Here is a 16,299-nt window from a genome sequence, read left to right as displayed (position 1 = left end):
TAGATATGGAATACGTCGTCGGACCATCCCATCGAAAGAACGTTACCAGGTAAGAAAGTAACTTGTTCATCTATGAAATATCACAGTGCAATGCGATAGCGGTTTGTTAGTGGCAGGGCTCGGGTTCGAATCCCCAGCACGGAGCAATAAAAGAAAAACGATTTGAATGTGTTGTGCTGCAGATTGAAACCCGGACCCTGTCAGTGACCATTTAACACATTATAAATCGAAGGAAATTTATTTAAAAGTTATTCCTGCAGCTGTGTCCCTAGCATAACTAGTATTAGCCCTGTGTGTAAAATATCTACTGTTTAGATAGAGCCAGCCCTAGCTGGTGCACCGCCTACAAGGTAATGTAGAGGACCTCACCCTTTCCTCTCTCATTACTTTCCTCAATATCTAAAACATAAATGCATACTTACTGGTGGTTGGTTTCAATCTTTATTTGTGCCTCCTCCAGTATGTGCGTCTTATCCAAAAAGTATTTCTATGACCACTGAGGTCAGAGAACTGTAAAAAAAGCTGAATTTCTATTCACCCAGCAAGTTATTTGTTATATTGGGTATATACAGCTTGGATTGATTACTTATACGATCCCTTTCATCTGTGTATATAGGGTCTCGGAGTATGGATTATCAGTCCAATACTACTACAACAATAGTCAACCGGTTTCAGCGGTGCAAGTTAGTAGCCGCTTTCTTCAGGACGAATGTTTCTTAGTATTGCATTCTTCTTGCAATTCAATTCTTTTCCATGGATGCTGAGAGGTATCTTCGGGCATCCAATGGGCTTTAACGGATTTGTCCCTGAGTCCTATGGGATTAAAAAGCAAGGAAAAAGACAGATGTACTATCATCAGTCTTTGAGTGCTTTCTCGAGGTAAGTATCTTGTTTCCTCAAATGTAACTATTAATCCACATTGTATAGAGATGTTAGCCTTACCTATGTCTGTTTTGAGGTATCGTCTATATTCTTGCTGTATTGGAATCTTGAAGGAGTCTATTTTCACTTGAGCAGCTTTCTGTGTCCTTTAGAATCTAAAAATAGATGGCATACAACTGCTGATCTCTTTCTGCTGAAGAGTATCTTGGAAAGATCTCAGGGATTGTTTAGTACATACATACATACAAAGAAGAACCGAGCAATATGAATACACAGACACTATGGAATACATCTAGACCACTGGGCCATACACCATGTGGGAATTGCTCTGTATGTAGATTCACTAAACGCACAACTTCTATCGACATAGGTTGGAAATAGACCCTGGCAACAGAAACATCTTACAAATTGCAACACCACAAATGTGGTATATCTGATCTAGTGTCCATGTAATACATTGGAATGACCACGAGGGCCATAAAGACATGTATTGGCGAAAATAGGTCCAATATTAGGACTAAGAAACAAACTGCACCCCTTGTCGAACATTTCATCTAAATGGGACATACAGAAGATGAATTTACCTGGACAATACTTGAACTGGTTACAGTACCAAAAAGAGGTGGCAGCATGGCGGTACGCTTACTTAGAAGAGAACGATTATGGATCTTCAGACTTCAAAGTCATACGTCTGGTTTAAACGAGGAAATCTGCTGGCAAACGCTGGCAGTACAATGAAAGAAGAAATGTACAAAGAAGACAGTTCCAATTCCGTCTTTATATTTCATAATAATAACCTCCATCTTGAATTAATTGAAATCCAGTATAAGCCTCTCAGTTATCAAGAACATCTCATACTCTTTTGTACAAAAATGAATTATAAAAATGAATCCAAAATTGCCACATGCAGTACCCTGCACTATAAGGGTATGGACAGTACTGACATCGATTTAAGTAGATATCTGCTTAGACTTTCTGCGGCCAATATAGTTTTGCATTATATATAAGAGTGACCGCTGATTTCCATGACGAACACGTTAACTACTTTAGGACTATAACTTTGTTGTTTATGGCCTGAAACAGCTTCCGCCCTGCATGTCAACAACACTACTACACTACATATCCCATAATGCAGCCTGCACCGGAATATAAGATCGACGCAAATATGAGCATTCTAAAATCAGTCACAAAAAGCTCCCGTTTGAACAAAGACAATTACCATCTTGATGATCATTAAAAGTTTTGTATTGCAAATCAATACAACATCAATACAGTGTGTATCATGCACCGCATTGTCCATTAGAAAGCGGAGCCATCGCTGTTGAACTACAATTCCCGAGAGAACCGGGGATAAAAGGTAGTCCTTTATGGACGTAACATTTTGAGAAAAAACTCAGATTAAACAAGTCAACTAATGAATGTAATACAGGGAGTGTCTTCTAGATACTAAAATATCCGGCACTTTAGAGTTAGAAAAACGGACGAGAGTTTCATCTAAACACGACGAAGTCGGGTGATTACATTGTCCATGTAAACACACGCCGAAATCCAAGATGGCGATCGCAATAATAGCCAAGCAGGAGACGAGACGAAGTGCAGACTAAGAGAAAGCAACTACGAGGTAAGAGGGGGCCGTCAGTCATTTTGAAAACATAAGACGTAAAATACTATGAGCATCTCATTGTTAGATCGGGCCCTAGACGAAGTAGTTTGCTATGCAATGCATTGATTATACTTTGACATACCACGTTAATTTCAATGGGACAATCCTGATATTGGCAAAATAACATCCCTTCATATTATGGGACTGAAATCAATATGCCCCTATAGATAGCGAGACATCAATTACCATTGTATGCACAATAGGTAAAATGGTGGGGACCCATACGAACAGGGACTTTTCCTCTGAGATAACAAACCATGTATATCTGATAAGAACCGTGGTTCTATGATGACGGGGCCTTTTTGTTTTTTATAGGCTCCATAGATACAGACAAACAACTTCTATACAGCTACTGTGAACCAAGACACAAATGCAAGGCAGGTAAAAACCTTGAAATAGCCGCATATAGTTATCTTTCCAAGATACTTTCCAGCAGAATGAGAGATATCAGCAGTTGTATGCCATCTATTTTTAGATTCTAAAGGACACAGAAGGCTGGTCAAGTGATAATGGACTCCTTCGAGATTCCAATACAGCAAGAATATAGACGATACCTCAAAACAGACATAGATAAGGCTAACATCTCTATACAATGTGGATTAATAGTTACATTTGAGGAAACAAGATACTTACCTCGAGAAAGCACTCAAAGACTGATGATAGTACATCTGTCTTTTTCCTTGTTTTTTAATCCCATAGGACTTGGGGACAAATCCGTTAAAGCCCATTGGACGCCCGAAGATACCGCTCAGCATCCATGGAAAAGAATTGAATTGCACGAAGAATGCAATACTAAGAAGCATTCGTCCTGAAGAAAACGGCTACTAACTTGCACCGCTAAAACCGGTTGACTATTGTTGTAGTAGTATTGGACTGATAATCCATACTCCGAGACCCTATATACACAGATGAAAGGGATCGTATAAGTAATCAATCAAGCTGTATATACCCAATATAACCAATAACTTGCTGGGTGAATAGAAATTCAGCTTTTTTACAGTTCTCTGACCTCAGTGGTCATAGAAATACTTTTTGGATAAGACGCACATACTGGAGGAGGTACAATTAAAGATTGAAACCAACCACCAGTAAGTATGCATTTATGTTGTAGATATTGAGGAAAGTAATGAGAGAGGAAAGGGTGAGGACCTTTACATTACCTTGTAGGTGGCGCACCAGCACATACTAGGGCTGGCTCTATCTAACAGTAGATATTTTACACACAGGGCTAATACTAGTTATGCTAGGGCCACAGCTGCAGGAATACCTTTTAAATAAATTTCCTTCTGTTTATAATGTGTTAAAAGATTAGGGTACAAACAGGAGCTGGTTACCCGTCGACTCCAATTTGTAACCCATCTGTTGGTGACCAGCCAGTGTTGCGTTGCACTGCGCAATTTCGTTTGTGCTCAATTTCGTTTTTCATTCAATAGACTGCTTCACACATAGAGCTGATAGAGCTGTGCCAAGTAGTCTGTTCAATTAAACCAAAGAAATTCACTACAAATTAACTAGCACAGAGCAGTGTGACACTGGCTTGTCACCAGCAGGGCTCTGGTCCCAATCCCCAAGTGCGGGACAATAAAAAATAAAAAAGTAACAACTTTTCTTTTTTATTGTCCCATCATGGGGACACCTAAGGCCACGCCCCTCATTGCAGGCCCCCGAACCCTCTTTATTTCTCACCCCACTTACAGCACTGAGTGACATGCTGCAGGTGTGTGGCGAGAGGGCTTTTCTCCTAGATTTGTCAAAGTGCCCACATTGCTCCACCCAACTGTGCGACATAAATGAGTCATGGGAGTTTTTTAAAATCCATTTTGTGAAATCCATCATGGGTTCCTGCTCCAGGTAATGTAATACAAATGGTTGATCATCGGGAACCAATTGTGAGCTTTACAACAATATCCTAGGCTGCCTTTCACTGTTTCACCTATTGGCGAAAGGTTTCCTTGTGGACGTAGCAGCGCAAAGTTACACTGCACAGTGTGCATGGAGTGAACTACTTTCACACTGCAGTCCTCGGTAATATTTTCAACTGATGTGTGCGTTTCTGGATGTTGTAACTGGTATTCTTTCACATTTCTTATAAAATAAAGAACAATCAAAATGGGAGGACACCACATTACTTTTTCTGTTGTGTCGACACACCTGTCTGTTTACCAGCTCGTCTGTTTGCGGTTCAATTCCTCAATGAATGTGTCTGTGTCAAGACCGAAGGGTGTCGTGCAGCGCCTTGTGGATCTGTGGAAGAACACAGTTCGAATTGTGGTGCGAGCAAGTGTGGAGGTGGCTGAAGATCTGCTGTCCAAAGATTTGTCATATGTGGACACAGTTGGGCACAACCAAGCAGACATAACCCCAGAAATATAACATCTGAGCTGGGAACCACAGTGCTGTTTTGTTTGGCTTTGAGGGAATTAAAGCAGTCTCTCATGTTCCAAAAAAGGAGGCTGTGATTCTCCCATTAACAATGCACCCTTGGGGAGTAGTTGGCGATCAGAAATGATCTAAGATTGGAAGTAACTATAGTGCATATACACCTGAAAAAGAAAAACTAGTGGCCATTGTCCCTTTAAAAAAAAAAATCTTCTGTTATTGTCTGCTTCATCTGGATGTCGCCAAACACACTGTGGCAGCCCCACGTTCCAAAATTACGAAGATGCATGGGAGGAGCGACATATTGATCAGGTGATCAAATTGACAATACCGAATGCCCAAGTCAATTAGAAATTCAGGGAGCATGGGCTGCCTAGGCCATACTCCTTTCCCTTTTGTCCCAGAAAGTAACTAACGAGCAAAAAGTGCCCAAGCCAAGACCGCAAACGACTCCCGCTTTCCTGAGCACAGCAGGGCTCTCTGCAGAGCCGGTTTAAAATATCTCCAGTGAGCGAAGGAGGGGTTTGGGGAATATTTCCTGCCAGAGCGAGGAAGGTGTATTTTGATACCATTGAGGCTGCTGCTGATCTGTTTTCCATTTTCTTTTTCAGGCAAAGCCCATCTATGGTGGTTGGTTACTGCTGGCTCCTGAAGGAACGGACTTTGACAATCCTGTTCATCGATCCCGGGTAAGAAACAAAGTAAAGAAATCATACAAAATCATGATTCTCGCTCTTCCCCTTTTCTACATGTGCTCTGTGCCCGTTCTGCTCCAAGGGATAGCCCACTCCAGGTCTTAATGACTCTGAGCAGCTGCCCACTGATGCCAAAGCAAGGCATTCTATTTTTCTGCACCATAAAATTTCAAGCATGCTGTAGCCTTTCCTCGTACTCTCATTAACCTTAACCACTCGCAAGGAGTGGAGAATGTCAGGTATTGGGCATACCTCTGGCTGGCAACAAAAATACATTATTTCTTCCCCCATACATAATCTTCCACTATGATCTCTGGTTGCTCAGGCTAATGCAGCTGACGTCTGCATGACTTATTCCATCCACTAAAGGACCCCTCAACCTATCCCAATTGCTAACTCAACACCATTCACTAATGGTAATCTATTTCCTTCCCATGTTCCATGGATCACTGGAAAGTTGGCTGTAGGAGTCAAGATTTTGCAGGGCGGTAGTGGAGGGACAGGTACCATCACACAACCACAGAGTTCAGTTATTCTATGACCTTAACTAGAGTAGTTTCCATTCTAGTCTGGATTTACTGGGTGCTGTCAACAGCAGAAAGCTATTATAACTACCATTGCACAAATGGAATGCTCTTTTGCGATCTAGTGTCAACCCCATGCCTCTTGCTTTTTGGTTCCAAGCTCTCATCGCCTTTATAATGGGACTTCCCGACAGACCGAGCTTATCCATGGCCCCTTTGACTGATGAATAGCCTCTCCAAATCCTACCCTGATGAATCCAGGGTATTTGTCCCTTCCCTTCAGGGGGAGCCTTCCCCCTTGAGTCTAGGGAGGCGAGCCCACTCCACAAGACCCTCCCTAGGAGCCTAGGCAAGTTGGACCTTACTGGTAGACACTCCCCCTTAGGGGGACAAGGACTCCCGTTCCTGAGAGGAACTCCCTAGACCATCCACCATTGTCAGATATCAAATATGAAGAACTTTATAAGATCCAGCAATGTGGCTGAAGACAAAACTAAAATACCTAATTATGTACAAAGAGAAAAGGATCTGTCCCTTTAAGGAGAGAAGTACATATAACTGAGACGAGTAGACTGAAGACTGAGAGCTGAGGCGAGCCGGAGCACAGTGAGAGAAAGAACGTAAGCAGGTGTGAAGCCTCCTGATAACGTAACGCCTGGAGGAGGTGGGGCCTAAGATAGAGGCAGAGCCTGCGATTCTAAATGAAGTCCTGAACGCTAAAGGAAAACGCTGGAAGTCCTGCGTTTCTGAGCAGAAAGAAGCAGAGAAGGGAATCCTAATCCCGGTGGTGGCGTGACCGCGACTACTACGAACGGCACCAAAGCCTTCCACACGGAGAGTCAAAGGGACACCCTGCCGCCCCACCGATAGTCGTTAGCAATGAGTGAGGATCAAGGGTGGAACACCCACAAGAGGGAGAAGCAAGTGTGAGATCCAGGGCAGTGGAAGAGAACCCGAGCAAAGGCCGAGCCTGATAGCGTTCCCCTAAAGATATGGAGGTAACGGAAGAACTGTGAGGCCTCTGGGGCATCGTTATAGAGCGGGAGAAACCTGTCACAGTGAAATTGCAGAGATACCGAATACAAAGCCAAATGTTTTTCTGTTCCCATTTTATTTTCCCTATCGAAGCCAGAAAGACCGACAGAGGTCTCTTTTGAGTGCCGTCTCCTACTATTCAAACTCACCAATTTGTAAACGTCAAAAAAAGAATGGTTCATTTCAGGCAATGAGATAAGCAAAAGGCTTTATTTTAGTTAGTCTTGCTAGACAAATGGACGGCATTAAGGCATTAACCTGTTCCTAAGTCCACTAAACCGCCCCCTCTCCGGATGCACTTATTGAATGAGCAACAAAAGATCCACCCTCACGATGTTGAAAGGCACTTACCGCTCCTTCTGTCAATCAGTTCAGCCTTATCTAGTATTATGGGCTTCTTTGTCTCAGGGATTGGCCCCCATGGCATCACTTGGCTAATCATTTCTGTTTAACACATGGCAGCGCTGCTGTCTCTATCGTTGCATCCTCATCAGGTGAAGGGGTTGCTCCCCACTGCCACAACCACATCCGCTGTAGATGAACAGTCTTAGTGTGTGATCCAGTCTGGGGCAAAGCCATCGCTTTGATGCCAACAGATCTTGCTGATTCAATCACCGGAGGCAGGCTGAATGCCCATAGTCAGAATTAGGAGTACACATGCATAGTCTGAATGTCGGCAACCAGCAGTGCATGGTGCCAATAGAAATAGGGGTACCTTAACCAGAGTCCACTAAGATTTAAAGAAAAATAGTAAACACTAGGGGCACAAAGGTAGCGTAATGATAAGGGGTTAAAAAGAAATCCCCCTTCTTTCTTTTGTAAAGCAAGTCCTCATTGTCTTCCATCCCGGTGTTCGTTGTCATTACATTTATTTGTTATATTCCATTTATGTTCTCAGGGGTTATGTTAATGTTAAAGGATATTTGTACCGCACACTATCGCCACTGGAGTGGTCCCTTGGCGCTCTGGCGGCTCTGAAAAAGGGAGAGTGGAGCTTGAGTTAGTGGGAATGAGCTGGAAAAGTGCAAGAAAGCAAGGATGTGCTGTTGGCAGCCTCAGCCCGGTGGGTCAGTTGGCTGGGCTTGTGGTGTTTTACGGTCGGTAGTCGTTGTGTGCTGTTGTGCAAATCTATGTTCAGTTTGTTTTGTTGCTGCAGTGTAGTGAAGTTTGTGCGGTTTGCTTCGTTTAAGGCTTGTGGTTGTTTGGTTAGAGTTTGAGAGGTGTATGCAGAGGGATGAAATTGTTAGTGGATTGGTTAGTTGGCAACATTCACTATTGCATCGAAGTGTGGCACATGCTAACATTCACAACTCTAGATGTGACGCAAGCTAAGATCCACATTTCTATCTAGATGTGACGCAAGGTACGGTTAGGATTTACAGCTAAGTCTGGCACATGCCAACATTCACAATTCTATGTAGATGTGACGCATGCTAGGGTTAAGACTTTCAGCTGAGTGTGGCGCATGTTAACATTCATAACTCTATCTAGATGCAATGCAAGCCAACATTCACGATTCCATCCAGATGTGACGCAGGCTAACATTCACAATTCTATCTAGATGTGAAGCATGCTAAGGTTAGGACTTTCAAGTAGGTTTGATGCAAGCTAACATTCACAATTCTATCTAGATGTGACCCAAGCTAAGGTTAAGACTTTCAGCCAAGTGTTGCATTTGCTAACATTCACAATTCTATCTAGATGTGAAGCATGCTAAGGTGAGGACTTTCAAGTAAGTTTGATGCAAGCTAACATTCACAATTCTATCTAGATGTGACGCAAGCTAACATTCACGATTCTATGTAGATGTGACGCAAGCTAACATTCACGATTCTATCTAGATGTGACCCAAGCTAAGGTTAAGACTTTCAGCCAAGTGTTGCATTTGCTAACATTCACAATTCGATCTAGATGCAAGCTAGGGTTGAGAATTTCATCTAAGTGTGGCACATGTTAACATCGGGTAGTACGTTAGTGCGTTTTGAAATGCAACATTTACAGTCCATCCAAGAATGGATTTAGGCTGATGGTCACAAATCTCTCCAAGTATGCCTGTTTTTTTTTCTTCTTCTTATTTTCACTTAGTTTATTACAAACTTTTGAAAAAGAAAACCAATACAATAAACAAGAATAAACTATCACATACAACTACAAAATCATAAAATGTGCTACATTTGACAATCCATATTAACACTTGAAACTTTTAATACGACAATAGCCTTTTCCAACGTCTTTATTGTCACTGGTTGTGTTACTTGTTTCTTACATATAATTTGTTACTGAACTTCCGACAGTCTAATTTCAAGGTGTTTCAAAAATAGCGTGAGTGCAATCGACAGTTTTTTATTTGTGCTACAGTGCATTCTTGACCACAATTCATCAGCACTATATGTCGTCTCCATGCTCAGTTCTCGGGCCAAATATTTGGTTCTTTGTGTTTGTAGTTCAGGGCAGAACAAAACCAAATGTTTCAAAGTTTCATCTTCTTTACCGCAGAACCGGCATTTGGAGACTCTTGCTAGCTGACACCTTCTGTGGCTATGCATCTTGTAATTTTATGGCAGTCTACTTTATGGAGAGATAAGGTAGAGTGGCGAGGGCTTTCTGGAGTAGAGTAATTGCTCTACCCCCCATCCATGCCACACTCTCAGTTTTGATGATGTCTATTGGCTGCTGGCTTCCTTGGCTTCCCCTGCAGACACCTACTGACACTTCTTGGAGCCGCCTCTGTCGGAGCCGCCTCTGTCGGAGCCACCCTTTGCCTTAGGGCCCTTAGCCTCAGGGGCTTCCAGGCAGAGGGCTGCCCTGGGAGGAACCTTTAAGTCCAGGGAACCAGCCAATCACAGGTGTGGGAGGGTTGGGAGGTGGGCTGAGGGACTGGGAGGACCACAAGAGTTAGCCAGGGCTGCTGGGCAGCACACGGGGGCCTGGAGGATATAAAAGAAAGGCCCAAGATTTTAGAGGGGCCAGGGGGCTCCAGGGGACTCACCTGCTGACCGGGGGACGCCGGATGTTAATGGCCAGATCCCCCAGTGCAGCGAGCACACTCCCCAGCGCCTGCATGCAGGCAGCCAATCACGGGTGTGGGAGGGTTGGGAGGGAGGCTGAGGGACGGGGAGGACCACGAGAGTTAGCGGAGCTGCAAGGCAGCACGCGGGTGCCTGGGGGCTATAAAAGAAATGACCAAGATTTTAGAGGGGCCAGGGGGCTCACCTGCAGACCGGGGACGCTGGATGTTAATGGCGAGATCCCCCGGTGCAGTGAGCGCACACCCCAGTGCCAGGATGCAGGCAGCCAATCACGGGTGTCGGCAAAGGTTTTGGAAGCAGGCTTATGGACAGCGGAGGACCACGATAGTTAGCCGGTGCTTCTAGGCCGCACGTGGGGGTCTGGAGGCTATAAAAGAAAGGCCCAAGATTTTAGAGGGGCCAGGGGACTCACCTGCTGACCGGGGGATGCCGGATGTTAATGGCGAGATCCCCCGGTGCAGAGAGCACACTCCCCAGTGCCTGCATGCAGGCAGCCAATCACGGGTGTGGGAGACGGGCTGAGGGGTGGTGAGGACCACGAGCGTTAGCCCGGGATGCTAGGCAGCACGTGGGGGCCTGGGGGCTATAAAAGAAATGCCCAAGATTTTAGAGGGGCCAGGGGGCTGCAGGGGACTCACCTGCTGACCGGGGGGGTCTGTGCTGTTCCACGGTAGTTCTGTTGACCCTGCAAATGGATATACCTGACATGGACCAGATTCTGGCAATATTCGAACATGTGGTCCTCTTGCAGATGCAAGTTTTACTGACTCATTGGATTGGTAGTGGGGAGGGATGATCCTTGTATGCTCTTCGGTATGCCAGTGAGAATCTCATATTGGCTCAAACCAATTCTGTTTGTGGTGCCTTGCAAACTTATTAAAGTGAACTGCAGTGCAGTGCAGTGCAGTGCTACTACAAACCAGTTTCGTAACACATTTTTTATATTTATTTTTCAGAACCCTATTTTATGTCTATCGCCCACGCTTATTGTGGTTGATAAGGGCAATGAAGCTTCTGCTGAATTTTCAGCAATGTATAGCTCCTAAATTACCCCCCCCCCCCGTGAAATGAAACCTGCCCGTGACAAGGTGGTTAACCGATTCTTTAGGATGTGGTGTTGGAAGTTTAGGGGGAAGCCACAGGATTCCATGTCACGTTATCCAGACTGATTAGAATTTAGCAGTTGCCCTGGCTGGATGGTTATAGCAGGCCACTATAATTTGCAATCTTTGAAATGGGGATCTCGATAGGCAATGGGTGCAGTAGGACTTTAGTTACTATTATGGGGCATCCTTTGGCACATCTCACACCGCTCGATGTTTATCATAATGTGATTGTGGACACCACGCAAATAGAACCGGGATAAGGAATAATCTTGTATCTTAGTGACTCCCTTGTGTCCTCTGTCAAGATGTGCATGGGCTGCCTCCATGACCTCTAGCTGGAATGGTGCTGACGCTATGAGTTGGTAACATGCTTGCCCATCACCCTTGCAGTTGGATTGTACTGTGTGGAGAATCAAAGGCAAATGAGAGGTGCCAGAATAGTGCCTGTTCCTGCTTTACTTGTCATATCCCTTCCATTGTTACATATAAGGTGATAATGTGGGACGCCGGTGCCTGCACACCTGAGAGAGCACTTAACACATGGTACAGATAGTGCCCTATACTAACACACCTCAAAAACAATATTGGGCCTAGAGTACATTTCACCTTAAAGATTTAGTTTGAATAACTTTAAAGCAGGACATTCTGAAAAGCTTCAGGGTAAAAAAAACTATATTTGTGGACAACTGTGCCTGCTGCATTGGAACTGCATATCTGAAAATACCAAGCTCCCAAATGTGCCAAATAATGAGGATGGATATTAGCATAGGTGGGTATGAACCGGTTTGTTTCATTGTTGACCTTCAGTGGCAAATTCTTCTATTAAAATTGGCACATTTTGAATTCCACATAGCTATAAAGCCGACCATCTGTTAGTCTAATGCAGGAGTACAAAGCAGGCCTGTAATCTCATTTTGAACCATTCTTTCACTCAAATCATTATATAGACTTGTTTGCATGAGTCATGTGCTGAAGCATGAGATATTGGTCATAGGGCAAATACAGGGCATTATTAAAGTATGACATTGTGCATCGAAACACATTTGTCTTAACTTTGCAACCACATGACCTAAAACATGGGACTAGTTGTGTTGCCTATTTGCATCATAAGGGTACATTTTCATAATAGTATGAATATGTATTGCACAAATTAATGTTACTTATGCAGGCTTGTATCTGTGATGAGTACTTCAGTCTATATCTCATTAGTATGGCTGGTTGCGAACAGGAATTGCGGTAGAAAAATGATTTAGTGGTAAAGAGTAATAAAAGAAGAATGGGCCCATACCTTTTTAAGCTGATCACACGTATAGAAATATGAACATGAAGTGAAGATTGGGAAAGTGTATTCAATAGGGGTTTCTGATTGTGAGGCAGGTCAATAGAAAGATCAGGCCAATCAAATAGTGTGACATAATCATGCCATAAGCATAGACATTTTTTACACTTTAAAAAGTGGGAGCACGGAGTGGATCGGATTGCAACTCTGGAAAAACCTGTAAGAGGGAACACTACCTGTTTCTAAATTATATATTAATGAGGGAGACCAACTTAATGGCTTCAGAAGGCAATTCCTGTTCGAAGGAGATGAATCCTGCCCATAAAGAGACCTGCTGAAGGAGACTTCCCTGGGAACAATTTCATGTTTCTGCTGGTTCGGCGCCTTTTAAAGATTAATCCAACGCGAGTGTGAGGATTCCCCAAAATGAGGTATCTGTTCTTTAGTCACAATTTGTATTTTCCTGTTCAATCCCAGAAAGTGGGTGGTTTGTGAAGGTTATACCAAAATACATTGATTAAATGGGAAATGTAGAGTCCATTTTCACTACATTAATAGTCAATTGAGATGTCATTTCAATCCAACCCAAAATACATTTGTGCTCTGTGCACAGTGATACAGAAAACACTTCTGTGACGTCGCTGTGCACATCTTTGGGTACACTTTAATGAGATTGTAATTTACAAAGTGTTTTCACAGAAACGATTAACATTAAGTTGTGGCATGAAGGTGTCCGTACCATAGTGTAATGAATATCTGCTTGATAATGAATGCTCTGTGAAGGCCATAGCTACTTTATAAGGACTGGGAAGTCAGAGTGAGTTTAATTGTGTCATTTCTATTCCCATAAAAATGATGAAAGTATAAATACCATATGCCCCTTATTCTTGAAACTGCACAGTGGCACCCTGAGTGAGGGGAGGAACACTTATACTGTTTGACAAAATCTTTGTGCATTCTGAACCGATCAGATTGCTTCCCTAATCAATGCCTACTTTAAACTGTACATACCTAATAACCCACAGCACTGTATTTACCTGGGAAATGAGACATACAGCAGTTCTCTGATTACATAGGTTGCTGATGTTATTGGGGAAAACCAAGTTCTTTGTATCTTTTTGTAAATGTAACTTTATGTAATTTGGAAATCTTTTGGAATTTAAACACTGGCTGATAAGCGGCAGAATTTAGTATAGAATGTCTCTTGCTATTCAGAATTAAATATGTAGACATTTGACTATGTTAATGGAAGATTTTGCACGCAGGCAGTTGATTTTTAATTTTTTGTGAACAAGCTGCTGGCGATTGTGTAATATCGGTGGCTTCCTCTACATAAAGATTTGCGGATCAGCTTTAACTTGTTTAGTTAAAAATGTGAGTTTTGAACACACAGCCTGTTTCTTACTCAGAATTATGGGGTGCAACTGTATTATCGGGAGCATTAGATAAGTGGTGCCTGCTTAGTGAAGAACATTAACCAAACTGTACCTTCTGTGAGAGACCCTGCTGCTTGGTGAAATAAGGACCTTGATGGTAGGTAGCTCATGGCTGCCTCCGGAGAAACTTGTCTAAACTTATCCCTCGGGTTTCGATTATTTTGCTGGGAACTGGCAAACCGGGTGGAGGGGGGGGGTATCTTGGATGACTAATGGCTCTTTAACACATGGTGAGCTTTGGTCTTCCCTGGTATGCCTAGGGGAGCGGGGGGTAGCTCCAAATCGCGCTCAACCCCTTATGGTGGCATTCAGTGTCTATGCCCATTTAAATTGCGGAAGGATGAGCACCTTGCAGATCAGCTGGGCAGCTTAATCTCCAAAACTGAAAAATAAATCATCAAACCATTCATTGATTAGGGCCACTTTTGTGTCTTCCCCTATTGTCCTCAGAGACTGTGACCTTTAAACCCACGGATTGGTGAGCAAGACTGGACATATTTGACTATAGGTGTTAGCATGTAGCTGCAGTTAAAGTGCAGCTTTATTACTGCTCCCTTCGGCTCGGATTGTCATTTTACATATTATAAAGGTGTAGACCAGCTGAGCCAGGAGTGTCTTAGTTTGGTAACTTGGCTTCATGATCGATCAGGGCGGCCTTTAGAACCCCCATTTTTTGGAGTCAGTCTCACCATCCCACGTCTGACGCCGTGTGTGATATGGCACAAGAGACTGAACAAGTTCAAAACTTTGGGTTAATACAGGACAGGTGGGGGGAAAACACCTGAAGCCCCCCGGGGATAACTGGAAATCATAAGCTATCTGTAAACAGATGTTAGGGTATGGCTAACACCAAGAGTGCTCCCTCATCCGTAGATATAAATATTCCCCTCTCCCTAGCATGAATATCCCTATTCGTCAGCGGCCCTTGTCTCTTCTGAGACACACTAACCTCCAAACAGAAAATCCCAACAGGTGGGCAAAAATAGTTTGAAACCCTAATCTTGATAAGGCCTCAACCAAATGACTTCCTCTAGTCTACAGCACAAAGGTTCCAAGGTGTGACCTAATGCAAAGTTCATAAATCTGATTCTTTACAAGGGTTACTCAGTGTGGCCTCCTCCTCACCCTTTCTGCTTTCACAAGATTGCCATCAGTCTCATCTTCATCTGTCAATTCCTAATCACCTCCTCTCCTGTGCCACAGTTCTTGGATGGATTAGGGTTAACCTCCATCTCTCCCCCTTTGCTTTCACCTGATGTTTCTCCCCATGAGACGGCATCTTACTGCTCTAGTCAAATCTCTTGTTTGATATGTTCTTATGGTAACTGTTCTTGAATAGGATTACTCTCAATCTGTGTTCGCCTCCCACACTCCCTGCTTCTGCCTGCTGTTCATCTCTCCAACACAGTATTGGTATTCTGCTTGAATATCAAGCTGACTTCTCTCTTATAACAATACCTCCTTTTCTCCAGCATTGGGGTCTGCATGGATTCACATGCTCATGAATATTCCCTGTCAGGCTGGGAATCCTCAGGAAAAAAAAATAGTTTCACTGTCACTGTATTTCTCCTCTAAACCAATCACTGTCTACTGGGTCATTCTGCCCTCATCCAATGACAGTCCTCTCCCTAAGCTCCACCCCTGGTGGCCATCTTCAGATTTTTACCATTAAAAGTTTTAGGATTTTAACTGATTTTTGCTTGATAGTCTTCGACGAAGGACAGAGACCGGCAGCGGGGATCCGCTGCCAGCGAAGATCTTCATCCACCGTCTGATCGTCACCAACATTTCGAGAAGGCGCCTTTCAGCCATGGCTGAGGAGAAGGAAAGCAGAAGCCTTTTCAAACTCTGTGCGAAGTGTGGATTAAGCAACGTATTCATGGTAGATCAGCATCATAAATGCTTGTCTCGGGAGGATAGCTCATGGGCAACAACCTCGCCTTGGAAGCAAGACGACACGGAGCACCACAGGTTCTATCCCCGGGTCCGCACTTAGAAACCTCTGGGTATTAAGCACGTTATAAATAACCTATCATATCATATGGCCTGCATCCGGCCACGATGAGGGGGGATGCGAGGTATGCCGTGGTTTCTCGAAGAAAACCAAAAAAGACCGCTACAGCAGACTGTCAGCGTGGCTCAAGTCAAGCAAGACCACTGACTCTGCCTCCGGGCAGGGTCAGGCCCCATCTAGGACCGGCCGGTCCGAGGAGCGTACTCCCTCCGGGAGGAGGTCAAGATGCTTTTTAGGGCTGCCCGCTCAAGGGGGTG

General features: G+C 43.8%; 1 protein-coding gene across 6 annotated transcripts in view; it reads left to right on the top strand.

The window, feature by feature from the left end:
* The window catches only part of MPRIP (myosin phosphatase Rho interacting protein), a 1,106,800-nt gene that overhangs the window by 141,292 nt on the left and 949,209 nt on the right, over positions 1 to 16,299 (top strand). For all 6 annotated transcript variants that reach the window (XM_069645743.1, XM_069645742.1, XM_069645740.1 and 3 more), the window contains exon 2: positions 5,536 to 5,613. In XM_069645743.1, coding sequence (XP_069501844.1) covers positions 5,536 to 5,613 — 78 coding nt within the window. The remainder of the gene's footprint in view (positions 1 to 5,535; positions 5,614 to 16,299) is intronic.

Source organism: Ambystoma mexicanum, chromosome 2p (genome assembly GCF_040938575.1).
Source record: "Ambystoma mexicanum isolate Mex_15411 chromosome 2p, UKY_AmexF1_1, whole genome shotgun sequence".
Classification (NCBI taxonomy): Eukaryota; Metazoa; Chordata; class Amphibia; order Caudata; family Ambystomatidae; genus Ambystoma; species Ambystoma mexicanum.
The sequence above is the reverse complement of the archived record's forward strand: the minus strand, read 5'-3'. Positions and strand labels throughout refer to the sequence as shown.